Source organism: Anopheles aquasalis, chromosome 2 (genome assembly GCF_943734665.1).
Source record: "Anopheles aquasalis chromosome 2, idAnoAquaMG_Q_19, whole genome shotgun sequence".
Classification (NCBI taxonomy): Eukaryota; Metazoa; Arthropoda; class Insecta; order Diptera; family Culicidae; genus Anopheles; species Anopheles aquasalis.
In genome coordinates, this window is record NC_064877.1 from 53738147 (window position 1) to 53755646 (window position 17500).

The 17500-nt window shown below is 47.8% G+C and overlaps 3 protein-coding genes and 1 long non-coding RNA gene across 8 annotated transcripts in view; 1 reads left to right on the plus strand and 3 right to left on the minus strand.

The window, feature by feature from the left end:
* LOC126573069 (F-box/LRR-repeat protein 20) overlaps window positions 1-4623 on the minus strand; it is a 10288-nt gene extending 5665 nt beyond the window's left edge. Inside the window, exons 1-2 of one of the 4 annotated variants that reach the window (XM_050232885.1) lie at window positions 4568-4623; window positions 2314-2699 (exon numbers count right to left, since the gene is read on the minus strand). In XM_050232885.1, coding sequence (XP_050088842.1) covers window positions 2314-2406 — 93 coding nt within the window. In that variant the 5' untranslated portion in view covers window positions 2407-2699; window positions 4568-4623. Of the gene's footprint in view, window positions 1-2313; window positions 2922-4411 lie in introns of those variants that run through there. The other 3 variants (XM_050232882.1, XM_050232883.1, XM_050232884.1) reach the window with 3 other exon arrangements.
* LOC126573071 (uncharacterized) lies at window positions 2967-3822 on the minus strand. The gene is made up of 2 exons (XM_050232886.1): window positions 3467-3822; window positions 2967-3408 (listed from the first exon to the last, which is right to left on the minus strand). Exons 1-2 carry the CDS (start codon window positions 3809-3811, stop codon window positions 3247-3249), a joined length of 507 nt encoding a protein of 168 aa, XP_050088843.1. The 5' UTR covers window positions 3812-3822; the 3' UTR covers window positions 2967-3246.
* A 5937-nt stretch (window positions 4624-10560) lies between the features above and the next one.
* Window positions 10561-11116, minus strand: LOC126569736 (uncharacterized). The gene is made up of 2 exons (XR_007607813.1): window positions 10761-11116; window positions 10561-10692 (listed from the first exon to the last, which is right to left on the minus strand). It is a non-coding gene; the product is annotated as an uncharacterized LOC126569736 (long non-coding RNA).
* A 238-nt stretch (window positions 11117-11354) lies between these two features.
* Window positions 11355-17500, plus strand: part of LOC126569511 (myosin-2 essential light chain) — a 6864-nt gene continuing 718 nt past the window's right edge. Inside the window, exons 1-4 of one of the 2 annotated variants that reach the window (XM_050226661.1) lie at window positions 11355-11519; window positions 11619-11646; window positions 16909-17237; window positions 17301-17500. The exon at window positions 17301-17500 is cut by the window's right edge and continues 718 nt beyond it. In XM_050226661.1, the coding sequence (XP_050082618.1) occupies window positions 11517-11519; window positions 11619-11646; window positions 16909-17237; window positions 17301-17384 (444 nt within the window). In that variant the 5' untranslated portion in view covers window positions 11355-11516 and the 3' untranslated portion in view covers window positions 17385-17500. Of the gene's footprint in view, window positions 11520-11618; window positions 11647-15198; window positions 15262-15888; window positions 16034-16908; window positions 17238-17300 lie in introns of those variants that run through there. The other variant, XM_050226659.1, reaches the window with a different exon arrangement.

Sequence of the window (17500 nt, forward strand, 5' to 3'; positions counted from 1 at the left end):
AACCCTTCGACGAATAACGTCGTCGCGACGCGCGTCGCCGAGTGGAAACCTCCCTAAGGGGCAGCAAGGGTGGGCCAGAAGTAACTGGTGGCGTACGGGAAAGATACGGATGGCAGTGGATACCTTTCCTACCCCCCCCCCCCCCCCCCGGGGGGGGGGGGGGGGGGGCTGGGTGCCATACCCAGGACTTGCCAGAGGACGAGACGCGAGCACACCGAGACCACAAAATCTGCTACACCAACGAGACGCCGTCGACGTCGCCGCCGACAACGAACGAAAGTGCGAATCGTAGTGGCTCCATGGACGAGAGCGCACGTTTTGTACACAAAGAGCCGAATGCAGAAGCCGAACACGAATCAAAACCCCTGATTCTCCACCATCGTCGCCGCGCCTGTGGTGTGCTATGTGCTGGCCACGTCAGCATCGGTGTGTCAGCAACAGTGAGAAGATGCAAAAAAAAAAGGCACGACCACCGTCCGTCCGGCGCGGACCACGGTTAAGGATGGGAAGGTAAAACATTATCCCAGACACACCAGCCACGGCCATAGCAGTCGGTTACTGAGTACGAGCGACCGACAGCGACAGTGCATTGGGCAAGGGAACCGGGCGTGGTAGTACCGAGCGCCGAAAGGGTTGGTCAGCAAAGACCAGACAGACTCTCAGACACATCCTTTCCCATCCTCCTCGCTTCCGATATGCCTCTGAGTGTGTGCGCTGTCCTTTTGGCTCATGATGACGGTGGTGGTTAAAGCATCATCTGCGCGACACACCAAGATGATTGGTTTTAGGTGTGTCAGGATCGTTTCCTGGATATATTGGTAGCCCATAGTCCTTTTCCTACTCTTCTAACGGTGTAGAGCATCTTTGGCCGGAGACAGTAATGGAAAAGAAACTGTAGAAATTTCCCACCCCTCTGCACCTGCTGTATCCTTGAATTGTCTACAACAAATGTCTAATCATGCCGAGCGCTCCCTTTGTTCCCCGTTGTCTAGACGTGTGCGCAAATCGTTCGACGTCGCGATGGCATTGGGAATGCCTGCTGATAACGTCTCTACATCTAACACATACCAGCAAAACGTTTTACTTTACTCTTTTTCAGTGTTTTTTGACTTTTCATGACTCCAGCGCAAATTAAGGCACAAGAAAGGAAATGCTGTCTCAACATCCAACCCATCCAAACCCATCCCAACAACTTTTCACAGGTTCTCTCTCCAACTCCAGGGTGCTCTAGTCAGTTTGAAAAGTGTAAGGTACAGGCAGGAATGGACAGAACTTACTTGACCTAAATTCTTAACCCCCACCCTTCTTCCCAATCGTCCTCCTTTCTGTGCTTCGCTGTCCTATCGCTCCTCACCCCTCCCTACAGGAATTGGGCACACGGAGTATATGGGGTGCGGGACACCTTATCTTGCCCAGCGTATCCCCAGATTTTGTTTACATTCTGGTACTGCGCATTGCCTCTTCTGAGCTTCAGGGAGCTAGGGGATGAGTCTGTAGCGAGATCTGCTCGTTCGATGCAAGAAATCTTTCTCCCCATCCGAGAGAGTCGATATTATTTATGAAATATAACGGATCTGGAACGCAGTAAACACACATCTTTAGTGTTAGCACCTGGGATGAAGACTGTAAACTGAACAGACCTACATTCCAACCTGGAATGTTAAAACAAAATCGTATTATTAACGATGATCAATTGAAACATTGTGAAGCTTTCACGCACTAAACCCCAATCTTTGGTTTTCCGTCCCCTCGCTAGTGATATACTCTAAGATTGCGTCTAAACGAGCACGAAAGTATCGCGAAAGTATCGCGACGACGAAACGAATAAACGTCATCCCCATACAAGTGCGCGAAAGTTTGATCGCGATAGCATGGATGCCCGTGTAGGGAGCGAATGCATCGCGAAAGAACGAACACTGCTGTCAAAGCTGTCATTTCATATAAAAAAAGCCCTCTGGCGGAGGTCTGTCGAAGAACACACGCTTTCGCGAAAGTTTTTGCTCAGTCTGAGCAAAATCTTTCGCGATGCATTCGTTTACCGTCTGGAAGCAACTTAACTGTCCTGCTATCTTCTCATCGTTTCAAACCAATGTGAACTTTAATGATTCAAGTTTAGACCGTCTTTTCCTCGTTGCATACTGTTTGCCATCAACAATAATCTCATCAACTCCCCTCGTTGGCCGTTTCAGTGGAGACTTGTCGTCACGAATTGCTTTGATAATTATTCTAAAGCGAAAGCCATAGTGTCACCGTTATGAATTAATAAATTAAAACGGTTTGGTGAACCACCGGTGGTGCAGACCTTCTTCTTACCTCGAATCGGTTCCGGGCTAGTTGGCTCTGGTTCATTTTTTCATTCTGCTCCTTGCCCGGCCCCTTCTCGCGCTCCCCGTTGCGAGCCGTCATCTTGCTCGGTTGCCAAGGGTCCTGTTGCTGCCAGAACCACTCGTTGTTCGGAGACTCGGATAGGATAACGTAACTGAAGCCGCGCACTTATTCGTCCGCCCCCAACACGCTGTCTCTTTCTCACTGGCTATGGAAAACACTAGAGACCACCACCGACGATTCCTTTCGCTCGTAGTCGCTCATCGATGATGGGTGTGCGCATCCGATTCCCGTCGCTTCGTAAGCAGCAGTTCCCCCGTCGTCCGAGCCCGATATTCGATAGTTCACGAACGTGCAGCAGTTGCTAGATGATGCTGGAAAACGAGACAGGAAAACCGTCGCACAAGGTGCAACAACAGCGAACAGGGTTACTACTACAATGGGGGAATGGATGTGACGAAGTGAATCGGGAAAGGAGAGCAGACACCAGCGAGTGCTCCGCGGTGCGTTGTTCGAAAACACCGCACGGTTCTTTGTTTGTCGCGCGCGCGAGGCCGGTCAATGGATGCACACACACAACTGCGAACGCCAATCACCACGCACTGTCCACCCCCCCCCCCCCCCCCCCCCCCCCCGGGGGTTCAGGGAAGAGGGAGGCATCGGGATGGGGCATCAGTGAGCGCCACCCTTCACCTTCTCTCAATTCCGATGCAGGCTTCTCTGCTGCAATTTACTCGCCCTCGTCGTGGGCTCAATTGTTTAAAGCGACCGATCTGGAGTGGTTCTCCAGAATTGTCCATGCTAACACGAGCGGATACTATCGGTTTCTGGTGCCATCGCGTACTAACGAGTTCTTTGTTTGTCGCGATAAACTCTTTAACTTCCAGAGCAAAACCAGTGCGATTTAGCGCCAGTAACGTTTTATCTTGGACCTGCAGTCGACTTCATACGATCGACGCTTTTGTTTGCGCAACAATCACTGCTAAGCACGCTGTCTAATTGCTTCCTGTACTCCACGATACCCCGCGTCCTCATCGAAATTCCCGTCCTCTGCAACCAACCACGATTGTGTTCTACCTCGGACTGAGAAAAATGGATTGAATTAGGACCATATTGAACGGACAAACCTACAGGAACATACTCTCCACCGGACGGGTATCTGGCTTTTGTGTCTTTTGCGAACATAAGCGGGGTTCAAATCACTCCCCAAGCCTACGTTGATGGCCTCCTGTACTGCGATTACTGTGTTGCTGTTGTCCTGTAGCTTCCGGAATCTCATGGGGAAATACCGACACGCCAAGGGAGGCGACGAATCGAACATACCACTACATACACCTGGCACTTTTACACTGGGAACCGCGGAAGAAAACTCGCCCGCTCGCTCTGAACCCGCGGATAAGGATGATTTTAAGCAACAATCATCTCTAGTCACGATCACAAACACTCGAACACAACTCTCGAACGCAATTTTGCCAACCGAAAACATGTCCACCCTCATGTTTCGCGTGAAAAAGACACCCTCCCCCCCCGGGCGCACCTGCCCTAACAGCCACCCCGTGCACCCTTCCGCCAGCTGCCTTCTAACGCTTATTATTATGATCAATCAGCTGTTCGCAGTCTGTTTGGCACCAGAAGACAATCACGACAATCGCACCCCACACCTCACGGCGAATTCCGGGGTTTTGGCTTCCGCTTTCCCCCCTCGTTCCGCGATTAACTCGATCCATCGATGAACTTTGTGTAAAAGGGCGGCATGATTGATGTAAGCTGTTCTAGTAACAAAAAATTGTTGCACCGATTATCGATTTTCCTCAGGAGTAACTAATTGGATAGAGCGGTCCCACGATACACTGGTTACCCCCCCCCCCCCCCCTTCCCCTTTCGCTGCAAAACCAAACATTCCCAGCAGGCCAAAAACATACGGCGCACTTGACGAGTTCCCAGAAAACGGTGTTTGCTCTCGCCAGAAAACCCGCCCTCTTTTATGTAACACTGCGGGATCGGAATGCGGTTCCTGCCGCTGGGTTCATCCCCGATGAAGCACAGGATCGTGGGTGAAAATGGGTAATCATATCCTCCGCCTTACGTTGAAGCACTTGTCGCGAGCAACTTTTCTCAGCTCTCCGTGGCGCACAGATCAATACGCGCGTATTTACCGCAAGAAATGCCGCTCCAGATTCTGATTCCGAGCCTTCCGAGAACTCCCTCCACATAAGAACCGCGTAATTTTTTCCCGAATTACCGCAGGCACGCTGGAAATGGGCCCCTAATCGGAAGGGAAGTAAAAATAAATTCCGTTCTGCACAAAAACACACCAAGAATTTTCACCGTGCTCATATTTCATCGATCATCACTGTAGATGAGCGCGAATAAAGGTCGCGCTGAAACCGGGTTGCATTTGAAGCACGATTGATTTTATATTTCAAATAATTTCAACCTACCGTCTTTTCGACATGCGTTTTTTACATTTTCCGTTAAAACGGAACACACCCCCGAGCACCTGGTGCCCCCGCTACATTTTTCCACCACGACGATGCAAATGCTACGCTTTACGTTGGACTGTGGCAACCAACGGGATGCGTGGTTTTTGACTACGTCCGGCCAGCTAGCCAAGGCCGTATGCATGGAGCCAGGCTCGCAGCTCGGTAGGAGCCCGTGTTGTCCTAAGCAGTCCTACCGCTCGTTTCAGTTCTGGGCGGAGTGGACGGAGTAGTTCGCTGGTGACGCAGGGGGCACTTGTTTACCCGGAGCAGCCCCGTTCTGCCGGACGCCAGGATGGAATGCGTTTCGCCTGCAGTGCACTTTGCTTCGTCGGATCAGATCAGATCAGAGACTTATGTTAGATCATTTATTAAAGTTTTTTACCTCCTGCGGATAGAGGTGTTGGATTGGCGTCATCTATTTGTGCTATTGTAAGTTTTTTTTAGTTTGTAGTATCAATTATAATTAGTGTATTATAGATATATCCTCAATTATAGAGTATTCAAGGTAAATACGCAATAGTTACGCTCTAGCTCCGGAATATTTTCTTCGATAATCGCCTCACTTCGGGTGTGCGTGCTGGTGGACATTTGCTGGTGGCAAAATTAAGGTTCGCCAATTAAGTAAACCTCGAAACATTTAAATTAAAAAACATGCTTGTATGACTTACCATTTCCCCGCAATGATCGCATTTTCCTGTTAGCCTCCATACACAAGCTAGAAAGAACATCGGCCATCTCGTTGCTGTCAAAGCCAGGTTGCAGCTTTTTCGTTACAACAACTGTGTACAACTTATTAATGAAAATCATCAGCTGCAATCCGGGTCTGCGCGTGGACAAGTGCGCCCGTCCCGTCCAAGTACATTCGCCCAGCACGCCCCATCCGTAGATGAGGTGCGCGATTCGTAGCGCAGGCTTCTTTCGCCGGTTCTTGCTTAAGCCATCTTTGGTCAACAGATACCTGACCGCACCAGAGCGCCATTGTCCGTCTCTGGCTAGCTCATTTACCTGGTTCAGCATGTGAACCGAGGAAATCGGGAATACGGTCGAATAATCCCAGCTATGCTCGCCTATGAGAATAACAGTGAAAATTGAACATTTAACAAACTGAAATGTAAAAAAACTGATCACTTCATCTTTTACATGGCCTTACTTATATCTATACTCATTTAGTAGTAGTTTAGCACCATCACATATTGTTGAGAACGGGACGATATGTTATCGTTCCTGCCAACGAAGCTAGAGATTGCACAGCCGTCACCATCTCAAACCAAGAATAAAACATTACATTACATGACCACTGGAAACTGTTTGTTTAGGATCATATCTGAACTTAGCTATTAGTTTACGACCGTATCGGCCAGCCAAGGACCACGGTATTGGATCAAAGGAAGCGCTCAGGAAGTTTCTAACAAGCCATCTGTGGTGTGGCCGGCGAGCCCATCGACACCATGGGAACGCGACTTGTGCTAAAGTCGAAGGTCCCGCGCGTGGGTCAAATATCGGCCTTCTGTTCAAAGGGGAGCAGAATCGTAGACAAGTGGATCACATTTTACAATTATTTGCCGATATTCAAGGGAGAGGCGAATATTATTGTGTAGTGCGCGTTATTCGTAAAAAATAGGATTTAAAGCAGGCAATACTCCCCTAGAGTGAAATGCGATTAAAAAACCGCTTTTGCTATATTACTCGGATAAGAGAGATCTGATGACTCTTGACAACGAGCTGAAATCAATGAAGAAAGGCAAATTCGAGGCAAACGAAAATCATTATGCTAAAGTTACAGAGATGGTGTGCCTTATAAGTTCCACACAATAAAGGATTCAAAAATTCAAAGCAGCACTTTCTGGTAATAATAGAAAATAACACCGACAACTCCATTTGCAGCATCCCCGTACAGTCGCAGGTGGCGATCGTTATGCGAGAGACAACTCTCGATGAGTAAAGGGTTTGCGCTGGAAGCCGTGGATCGTATTCTGCAGGACATCGTCTGCGTATGTCGTCCATTCGGCGGGAAGGTAATGTTGCTGAGTGGCTGGATTTTTTTGGTAAATGTTGCCAATCGTGATAAGAGGAACGAATGCGCTAGTGGTGCAGCAATACACTCGTCGGTCCCCTTTTACGTGTGTTGCGTTTACGGATCAACGAAGCGCGTTAAAACGAACACACAGAACGCTGCAGATTTGCAGAATTATGCTGATTGCTACATACGCTAAGCGTCCCCGCGATATGGTGTTGCCACGGATTAGCCACCAAGCACGGAACGCTTCCGGAGAAAGAGGTGCTATTTTCCCGCCAACCCACTCACGCGGCAGAATTTTGGCGCGACTCACGCTAAGAGAACGGCGCAAAGGCAGTTTTACTTTTACTTACCCATGGTCCTGGTCGGAAACTTCACTAACGAACTACTCCTTTCAAAAACCAAACTTTCCAAAACTCCAATATCGACTGTCCACGTCTAGCGCAAATCGTCTAGTAACAGTCAATTTACGTAATGAGGTGCTCGCTCGTGGGAGAGGGGGACTCTCACCACGTCATCTCATTATCTCACAGGATCTCATTACAACAGGTAATAGAACAAGGCCGGGGGGGGGGGGGGGGAAATAGAACAAGGCGCTCATGCGGCGCTCATTGAGACAATAACCGATTCGTTCGATTTTGGCGCCAATTATCACCTTTTCAAAACAATCGATAAAATCGAAGCAAAGCTGATAAAAGATAGGAAACGATGAGCTAGCCGGATGTGATTTGTTCCTTCAAGCCATTGGCCATGGGTTTCAAGCCTGGCGATTGACCGGAAATGGCCAGGACTGATCAACAGAAGCTGTGTTTCGGGGCAACGCAAACCAACATGTGGGTCTTTAAGGGTGGGCTGCGGTATTTAATTTTTATTTGTGACACATGATTTTAACATTTTCCCCTGAATGCCGATCCTTTCAAGAGTATTGTGTAAAAGTTTTGGATCAATCGAGGAAAAACTGCCAAAGATACAGATTTTTGAAAATCCGCGTTTCATACAAGGCTCCATGCAACTCGCTTCTTTGAAGAGCGTTTCTCAAAACCAACGGTTTCAAAGTCGGTGTCCATCGTACCTTAAAAACTACTGGGCCGATCAATTTGAAATTTTTAACTCATAATTTGTGCAGTTTTTGCCAGGTAACCCCGTTGAAATTTCATTAAAATTGTGGATACTTTTTTTTAAACAAGTCTTTAAAAATCGTGTTCTTAGGCAGAATCGCAAAAAGCATCACATTTTGAACTTCAAAAATCTGCCAAAAATTGAAAAATAGGAAATTCAACAAAAACTCTCCGGGGCTACCTAGATAAACTTATAATCTTTCAAACGAGTATAGATTTGTATTTTTCTGAGAATCCATCACGCAGCTACGATGGGCACCGGAAAAAGAATCTTTTCGAAGACACGACTGCCTAAATTTGATGCCATGGATGAAATTTTTTATTTAATCTTCCCCAAAATAAAACCAAATATTTTTCAAAAGTTGTTCTTTAATATGCCATTCACTTGAGAGGAATAAGTCGAATGGTTTCTTCCCGAAAAATCGACAAAAATATGCCTCTTTTGGGCCACAAATTACCGAATTCCCCCCTCAATTTACCCGACCCCGCGACGAAGTTCGACCGACAACGAGTTGGACAATTCATCGAAGAAAACTGGTTTATTGAAGAAAGTGCAGAAAGAATGTAGCGAAATGTGGTCGTCTTTGGTGTGTGATCATCGGTATGGCTTTAAAATTAATATTAATCCAAATTTGTTGTTTTAACGGTATATTCTGAACTGAACTGATACATCACAAACTTAATTGTTCATTGTTTTCCACAGTCCTCTCAGTTAATATATTCTTTTAATCTTCAATCCTCGGGTCCAGCACGTCCTTAGCACCCGCAGGAACTATGCTAATTAGATTCCGTTTATAGCCTCACCAGCGCTTAATCCATGGACACGCTCGCCAACGTGCTGCCTGTTCACGCCAGATCGCTTCCTTCAATCGCTCGCGCCCCTCGCCTGATTTGTGTCGCACCTCTTTATGCTTAGCAGAATGATTTTTGACGATCAGGCGCAGCTTCTTCAGCCAACGCTCTTCCTCCATCGCTTGCTGCAGATCGACTATCTGTTGCAGAGCCAACCGCAGATCAACACACGCCGAAGCAGTCTCCGATTCGGCCGTTTCGATGCGTTTCTCCAGCTCCTTGCACTTGGTCATGTGCTCCTGATCGCGATTGCCTAGCGCCAACAGCTCCACGCGCAGTTCGTGAACCGTTATCTGTGCCTTCTTTACCACATCCTGGGCTTCCGGCTTACCGTTGGCCACCTGATCGCTCGACCCGATCCTTTTCCGTTCGTTTGTCGTGCGCTTCACGGTGTTCGTCGTCTTTCGGTCCTGCGAGTCATCCTTCTTTTCATTCCCGGCTAGATTCTTGTCATGAGGCACGTGCGGTTCTGGTTCATCGGCCAACTTTTCCGTTCCATCGGGCTCTTGTTCGTCCGAAGAATTGGCTCCATTCTCCTCCCATGACTGAAATTCCTTGTCACTTCGATAAACCGCATTACCTTTTCGGGGCTATCACTATTTGGGATCAAAATCAGCGGCTGGTAAATGGAACATCGATTCGGATGTGGCTGGAAATATCAATAAACGAGTAAAATGTATTAGCTGATGGCTAGTTCTTTACTGAGAATTCCTTGGCATGAGTTCAATGACTACAAGTTTAACATAGAAGTATAATACGGAGTACAAAATTAATCATGGAAATACGAGGTTACAACGTGGAAAACATAACACGTTGCAGTAATAACTCGTTCAACGGTTGCTGGATCGATGGCCACTTTAAGCTGGATTCGTTGTTTCGTCAGCATCATGTGTCATCCTTTCAATATCGAAGAGATTTTCCTGTTCCTGTTTCCAATATCGTCTCCTTGCCGGTCCTTATCACCAGCCAAATTGAATTCTGCATCCATATCCAACTCCTCTGGTTGCGGCGGTTCTTCCAGCTCGTTATGATAAGGATGCTGTTGCTCCTCTTCTTCCTCCTCGTTTTGATTCTTTATATCGTTCACATCCTTCGTGGTTTCTTGATGACCGCTGTTCTTGGTCCTTCTTGCCGGCCTGCTTCTTCTCTTTTTCCGCACCCTTCAGATCATGCACAGCTGTACGCAGGATATCGCCATCGTAAGCGCGATTCCACGCGCAACCCGCACTTGTCACACTCCAGCGGGTCCCCTTGTTCACCATGAACCATGAAGAGGTGCCTGCGGTGCGCCGAATACGTTGCCATGACCATCGGCTGGCCGTCCCCTGTTGGGTACTGCTGGTTGATGTAGCGCAGGTGCTGTTGCTCCCGATGCTCCGTTGGCTCCGTTAGTAGGAGGTGGCGCAAGCGGTCTGGCTCCAGCTACCACTACATGCCTCTGCACGAGTGGTGCTGTGATAGGAGCTGCAGATCCGGTGGCAGATTCGGTACCGGTAGCAACAGCAGCACCTGTTACCTTTAGGTACCCGTGTGACAGAAATCGCTCACCGCCACTCAAATTGCCCTGTTAAGAGACTAACAGGGCGCTAACAGGGCGCTAACAGGGTAGAAATCTTGCTGCTGTTTACAGGGCTTTTGCGCATGTATTGGTGCCATTTTCCACGCATTTTTGCGATGGTGTGTGTGTCATCCTACCGTACCCCTGTGCCCAGTTGCCCCGCCCCCTAAGATATTTCGGATCAATATGAAGCACGCAAAAGCATAATTTCATTTTCACCAACTTTATTTTCACCTTTGAATCGGACACTCTGCCTCGCAAAACACATCACAAAACACAACACTTCGCACAACACTCCTCTGCTTCGCTGCCTGTCCGACGCTGATTGATGCCAGGATGCTGCCGAAAAAAGACAACATGATTGATCATGATCAGATTTGATCAACAAAATATTTTCAATTTCTTACCATTTTCCGTTGTCGCGCATGCCCACAAACAATGTCCACGGGTTTAGATGCTCCGTAGCACAAACGAATGATACAAATTCACAGCAAAACTAGCTTTTTTCTTCTAAATTTTCGGATGCACGATCGCAGCACATCCTGCCTCTTGCGCGTCGTTTTCAACTGACGCCATGTTGGATCCAGGCCTTAGCAGAAATTTTCACCTTCCTCTTTCGTTCGCCGTGCCCTTACACAAACACACGCGCACGGGGCCGTATCCGAACACGCAGCGCTCGTGAGCGATCGAGTGAATGGTGAGACAGCATCAAAACAAACCGTAGGAGTGAAAGAGATAGCATGTACTCGAAAGAAAAAAAATCGACTGCTTGACAAAAAGTCTGTCAACAGGGTACTTCGTCGTAGGCCGTTCTGCTGGTCCTGGCCTGAGTGGTTCACCACCGTTGGAGCGGAGGTGCTCGACAAAGCTGCTCGAATTAACTGTTTTCCAACTTATTTCGAGCACTCCACGCGCGAGTGAGAAACGATAGAAACGATAATGATCATGGAAACGATAAAAACGATAGGAGCTCCTTCGTTTATCCGTCAAGCAGCAAACTGTTTTGGTCTCGGTTTTGAGGTTAGATGACTTCTCAACGAGATATATTCAAGGCCCGTTGTCCAGTTTTCGTTTCGCTCCGGAATTTCTGAATTTGCCTAGTTATCGACGAAATTAGTTCCAATAGTTTCTCCACATCGCTGCCCCAACGCCAAACCTGCAAAATGGTAAGTGCGAAAGAAGACACCGAGCTCGGCTTTCCCTTCAATCGAACGCTTACATCGAATTGATGTTTTGTTTGTCTTTCTTTGTCTTCCGTGGTGCAGACGAATTTAACCGAAGATCAGCTCGCTGGTAAGTAGAAATTAGGTTTCCTTGCTATTCTGGATAAGCTCAACGGGGGGGCCAATCTTGTGCTCGAGACTCCGGACTCCGAACTTTCCTGCATTGGGCGTCGCTCGGTCGCGTTCCGCTACAGACATTCCACAACGGTGACGTCACTCCTGGAGATGATCACTCGGTTGACCGGTGGCGCAGCGAAGAAAGAAGAAGGCAAGAAGCATGATGAATAAGCGATCCCTACCAAACGACACACCTCATTGGAACGGTACTTTGGTGCAGGAAGCGATGAGCCTATCTCCTACCTGCTTCATGAATGCGTGGGTTCAAGGTGTAAATGGATTTATGAAACATCTAAAAATTGCCGCGGCCTCCCACGCTTACATCGTGTCTTTGGTTATTTTGTATAACAGAAGTGAAATTCGCTGCCCCGCTTCGGTTAATCATTTATAAATGGAACAACAACTGCAGTTGTGCTAAATTTGATCAACATTTTTTAAGTGATTGGTATCCGCTATGATTGATTTCGGTCTGCATTCCTTCGCCTGTTTGAATTTACCGTGACACGTTTGCACTACTTTGTTGTCCCTTATCTCAGTCCGCATGCGGTGAAATGATAAGAATTATGCCAGTATCCAGATGAGTCATTCAAGGTGTGTCGCGACTTTGAATGTGGGTCGTTTCAATTTGTGCACAACAAAAAGAAACCCGCGTCTAGCTGTTATAAATACCGATGATTAGCGAAATAATCCTGACTACCAATAGATCGCTGCAATTCCGTGTATCATCTGTGACGTCAGACTCAGTCTCTCGATGGGTTAGTCAACATCCGTTTTCCTTCCAATCGCCCCCTGCCAGCATGAACTGGTTGTACATTATGTATATCCCTTCGTTCATGCCTGTTGCATATGATACATAAGACAGAGGATGCTTTTTTGTTTTACTTGTTCTGCACGTTTACTTCTCGAAACGAGGTCGACTCATTGGAGGCGACGCTACTCCTTAAAAGGAAAACAAAACACGGCAGCAGCAACCCGTCGTTTCCATGACCACCGTCCTACCGTCACGGTTGAAGGTTGTTGCTGTAGCCGCCGGAGGCTGCCGGGGAATCGGCTACTAGGCTGTAGAGCCAGTAACGTCCACCACCGCTGCATATTCAGAGGATCACAAATGATACTTGGCGGCCCAAAAATGTATGAATCACGACGCCCGTACTACCCGCCGGAGCTACCAAATTGAATTGAAGCTGACGAATACAAGCGAATGCTGAGCAATATATCATTTAAAAAATGAACGAACCGGCAATTTGTCAGTGTTGCTTCTGGCTTTAGAGGTTTACGGTTAGAGGTAGTAGACAATTTAAAGTGTTACTTTCAGTGGGCTTACTTTGATAAAGTTGCTTGGATTTCTTTTCGCTCATTTTTCCAAACCATACTGGTAAAACTTTCAAGTGTCGAGCTGTTTTTCACACTTCTGGGCCTATTGTAAGTACCATCTGCATTTACATCAAACAGCTGACGGTGCGGACCCTCGTCCCCATTCGCTTGTCTGGCTTGCTATACCTTGCGATCACCACTGCCACCAATGATCGTGGTCGTACATACTACAGTTTCAGCGTGTGTAGTGGTGTGAGTTGTGACCATTCCACCAACCGAGGCTTTAGCGAATATTAAAGATTATTCAATTTCTTCCATAAATGGTTTCGCTCTCACATCGGTGCGGCGATCTCGCGCCTGTGAGGCCTGGCCTCTTTCTCCGTTGCCGTTCCATAGCTTTTATCTTTATTTAGCAGATTTTATACGGCCATCGGCCAATGAAAGTCTCTTTTTGCCTGTCTTTGCTTCACTGTTGCACTTTATTGAAGTTTTACCAAAAAGGTCCATGTCGCTGGTGCAGCTGGTTTGTTCCTCTCTGAATCCATGGTCCTGTGTGACCTAAATGTGAGAAGCTTTTGCAAAATATTGATCAACGCTATGAAATGCTAAAATTCAATTAATGGATACTATTTTGATTTGTTTTCTTGCGTTGATTCATTTTTCCAATAAATGTACCATCAAGGCATGCTTGATGAAGATCTTTCAGAAAACCAGCCAGCTGCAGCCTTCTTTGTTTCCTTGATTAGTAATGGATTTTAAAAGCAAAATTCTGTGCCAATGTTTTTTATCGCGATTATCATATATTCACGAGCAACACTTTCTTTAAACAATCCTTCGTATAAAAGGATCATTATCAATGTGATTGCATCAATATCAATATAAAAATGATAGGAGATCCGCCAAAATAAGATCCCCATCCCAATCTCTTTTGCCAAGCCTGTTCCTGCCTGTGCAAGGAGCCGAAAATGCAGCAGCAGAAGCCAAAGTGGAGAGGAGCGGTTGCTGCAGCGCCATTATTGTTGTCACACGAGTGAGCCATACAGCCAGACGCATTGCCTTTTATGTCGCTAGATTTCGCGATTCCCCCGTCCTGTGCGCGTCCTTCGGGCCGAGCTACTTTTTTGTCTCGGTCCCGGGGTGGAGGTAACATTTGAGTTGACTCTTCGGTTGCCGAACACCATGAACACGTTCCACATGCGAGCTACTACCATCACGACGGTACGCATACCGCGATCACGCGACCGAGATCCTCTCCCCGGTGGCTGGCCAGTCATTTACCGCGGGGAGACTGCTGCGTTCTTCGGTCTTTTTCTTTTGCCACGACTGGACGGACGGACGGTACGCGACCCTTTTGGTGATGCATGGCACCATTTTCATGCGTGCGAATGATGAAAGAGGAAAGACACATGACGCTCGAGCACCTCGAGTTGGAGATGAAATCCGATCAACCGTGCAAGCGCGCGCGATGACGTCCAGTGGTGTCGAATCCGCTAAAAGATATGTGTGACAAGAACCATGCCGCCATCGTGCTGGAAGCTGCCAAAGCGGATTAAATAATTGTTAACTTCTCAGGGCTGGTTTCACTATTTTCCCTTTATCGAATTTACCTTGTAGAGACCCCTCCATCCTACTATCTGTGATAGTGCATCCGAGACGCTTCTCCGTGGCCATACTCACCACCATTGTCTCCGGAACCGCTCGGTCGCAAATGGTCGCCGTGGTCGTTTCGTTCCTTTTTCCCGCGATTGTTCGCGACAGAAGAAAGGCACGTGAAATCACGCGGCGCTAGTCGGGCATTCGCTATCTTTGCAGTTTACGATGGTGTCCTCTCTTGCGGATCGCACGTCTGTCTCTTTCGCGATGCTCTCTTTCCCTTTCACTTGCAATCCGCTCCGCTCGTGTTGAAGGTGAGCCGTTGGGGGGGGGGGGGGGGGGACTGCTGTACGCACTACCGGCCAGCCACCAGTCCACGGTGAACAAGCATTGGCCTCTACAGCAGAGCAGCTCTCTGGGGTGGGAGATCTGCTGGGCTGAACTGGGCTGGGTGGCTGGGTGGCTGGGCACTGGATGGCGCAGAAGGAGAAATGGAAAGGGATTGGAGTAGTAGTGGCAAAGGGGGGCAGTTCAGTGCACGAGACACGATACGTGGGTCCACGGTGCGGTTCGTTGGGTGGCCGCCTGTGCTCAGAGTCAGTTGTAATCGTGCTATCCTCTCGTTGACACGTGCACCGTGTGCGCGCGTACGGTTTTTGCGGTTCGAATACTATATTCTCCCCTTCCCACCTATTCGTTGCGTGCTGCCAGCAGCAGTTACTCACCCCATCTCCCAGTTAGTGGCAACGGTGTGCTCCAGCTGATCTTTAGTTTTGTTGCTCCGGCGAACGACGCAAAACTCGCGTGTTTCGCGGTGCTCCTACGGCGGTTTTCGACTTTCGGTTGTTTGGCAACTGTTGCTACGATCGCGACGATGATGCGATATTTTGCATTAACCTAGTTGAGGGCAAATAGTTGAGCGAACTGCTGGTGTTTTACTCACTCCAACGAGGCTACTGGTGGTCGCTAGTGACTCAATGTTTTTTAGTGAAGCTTTGACACACTGCGTTGTTACGAAGTATTGTAGCGGATGAAACCCTGCAGCCCCTGAGGCAGCTGTTGGAGCGGAAGTTGAGTAAAGTGTTTTGTTTACTCTTGGCGACCACAGCAACCCATTTCCCGTGGCCGGTGACCACGAGGTGGCCGTTTTTACTCGTTACTATTTGCCCAAGTTGTTTGTCGCGATGACGATTTGCTGGATAAGCGTAGCTCACCTGGATTTAGTCGTTAGAAGTGAAGAGCTTTTGAATTGTGTGTAATTTATGGTTTGATTTTCCATTTCATATAGCTTACAGGTGTACAAAAGTGTGCAAGGTTAAACATTTGGCAAAAGTTAGTTGTTATTAGTAAAACAGTAGTGCACAGCCAGCCACCTACGTCCATCATGTATATGTACGATCCGCCAACGAAAAACAATTTTACCTCCGTCGAAGGTGAGGCGCTCTTTCCTTTGAACTACAATAATAATGGACTGGACACTGGGCCGACGGATGAGACGGTACTCTGTTCACCGATTCCGTACTTTCCAATCAATCGTGCGATATTGCCCGTTATGTTCAATTCAGTCCCAGTGAGCAAATTGATTCCATCGAGCTGGAAAGCCTCAAGTTCCCTCCTTTGCTGATGTCTAGAATTGTGCACTCGTCGTCGTATGAAGCAATATGCTCTTGCGACAACGTTTTTCTTTTGTGAACTTTTGAGATAAGCGTGGCAAATACCTCAATTGTTTCGTTCTTTCAATTATTCAAAAACGTTGTGCTTATTCGCAAAATGTTGGCAAATTAATTAAAATATAAAGATACAAAAATTCTATCGTAAAAAAGCGATCGTATGACCATTGCATCACACAGCAAGCTGTGACTGGAACCGGATTTAAGGGAGTTGTAGTGGCTAAAAATGTTGTATCATTTGTTATCAAATTGCTTCTAAACGAACAAACTGGGTATTTTGAATATTATCAGATCACAACGTTGTTGAATATCTGTGGAAGTTTGTTATTTAAATTGTAATATCTGTTGCTTTATGTTCTATGTTTAGCATAGCAGGCACTGTGCGTTGAAAAATGGGGTCCCCAAGGGCCACTGCGATCTGTTACTAGACTGACCGCCTTCAAGCATGCAATGCGCGCGATCTTGCCCGTCTCGCACAACTCCATAACTGATCGATCGCTTATCAATTATGCATTCATTGCCTTTTCTTTTTTTTTAGAAAAGAAGTGGCTATTTCCTCCCCGGCCAGGAACAGTCTACGTTGAGGGTGGAATTGATTAATTAAAATGGTTCTCTCCCATCTACACTCTTGCCCAAAGAATTCCAGGAGGCGTTCAACCTGTTCGACAACCGAGGTGATGGCAAGATTCAGCAGCAGCAAATCGGCGAATGTCTGCGGGCCCTCGGCCAGAATCCGACGGAATCGGAGGTGAAGAAGTTCACCATGGCACTGAAGCCGGACGAGCGGGTTTCGTTCGAGGTGTTCCTGCCCATCTACCAGGGCATCTCGAAGCAGCGCACTGCGGAGACGGCGGACGATTTCATCGAGGGTTTGCGCCACTTCGATAAGGATGCGAGCGGTTTCATCTCGTCGGCCGAACTGCGGCATCTGCTGACGACGCTTGGCGAGAAGCTGGGTGACGATGAGGTTAGTACCACCCCGGATCTTAAGCTTGCAATGATTTCCACATCTTTCGTTCTCGTTCTGCAGGTTGAACAGCTCCTCCAAAACCAAGAGGACTCACAGGGTAACGTGAACTACGAGGAGTTCGTGCGAATGGTCATGAGCGGTTAGGCGCGGGGACACAACGAGAATATACAAACATTCGCACGGTGGTTGGCACGTGGGCAAAGCGCGTGGTCCAGCATCATGTGAGGAAGGTTCCCCCCCCCCCCCCCCTTCTCCTGTGC

Bases quoted from the DNA above. Each gene is read 5' to 3' on its own strand.
- LOC126573071 (XM_050232886.1), bottom strand. From the start codon at position 3,811: ATGTTTTCGGTTGGCAAAATTGCGTTCGAGAGTTGTGTTCGAGTGTTT. The intron at 3,409-3,466 runs GTATGTTCCTGT...CATTTTTCTCAG, and splicing joins AGATACCCGTCCGGTGGAGA to TCCGAGGTAGAACACAATCG.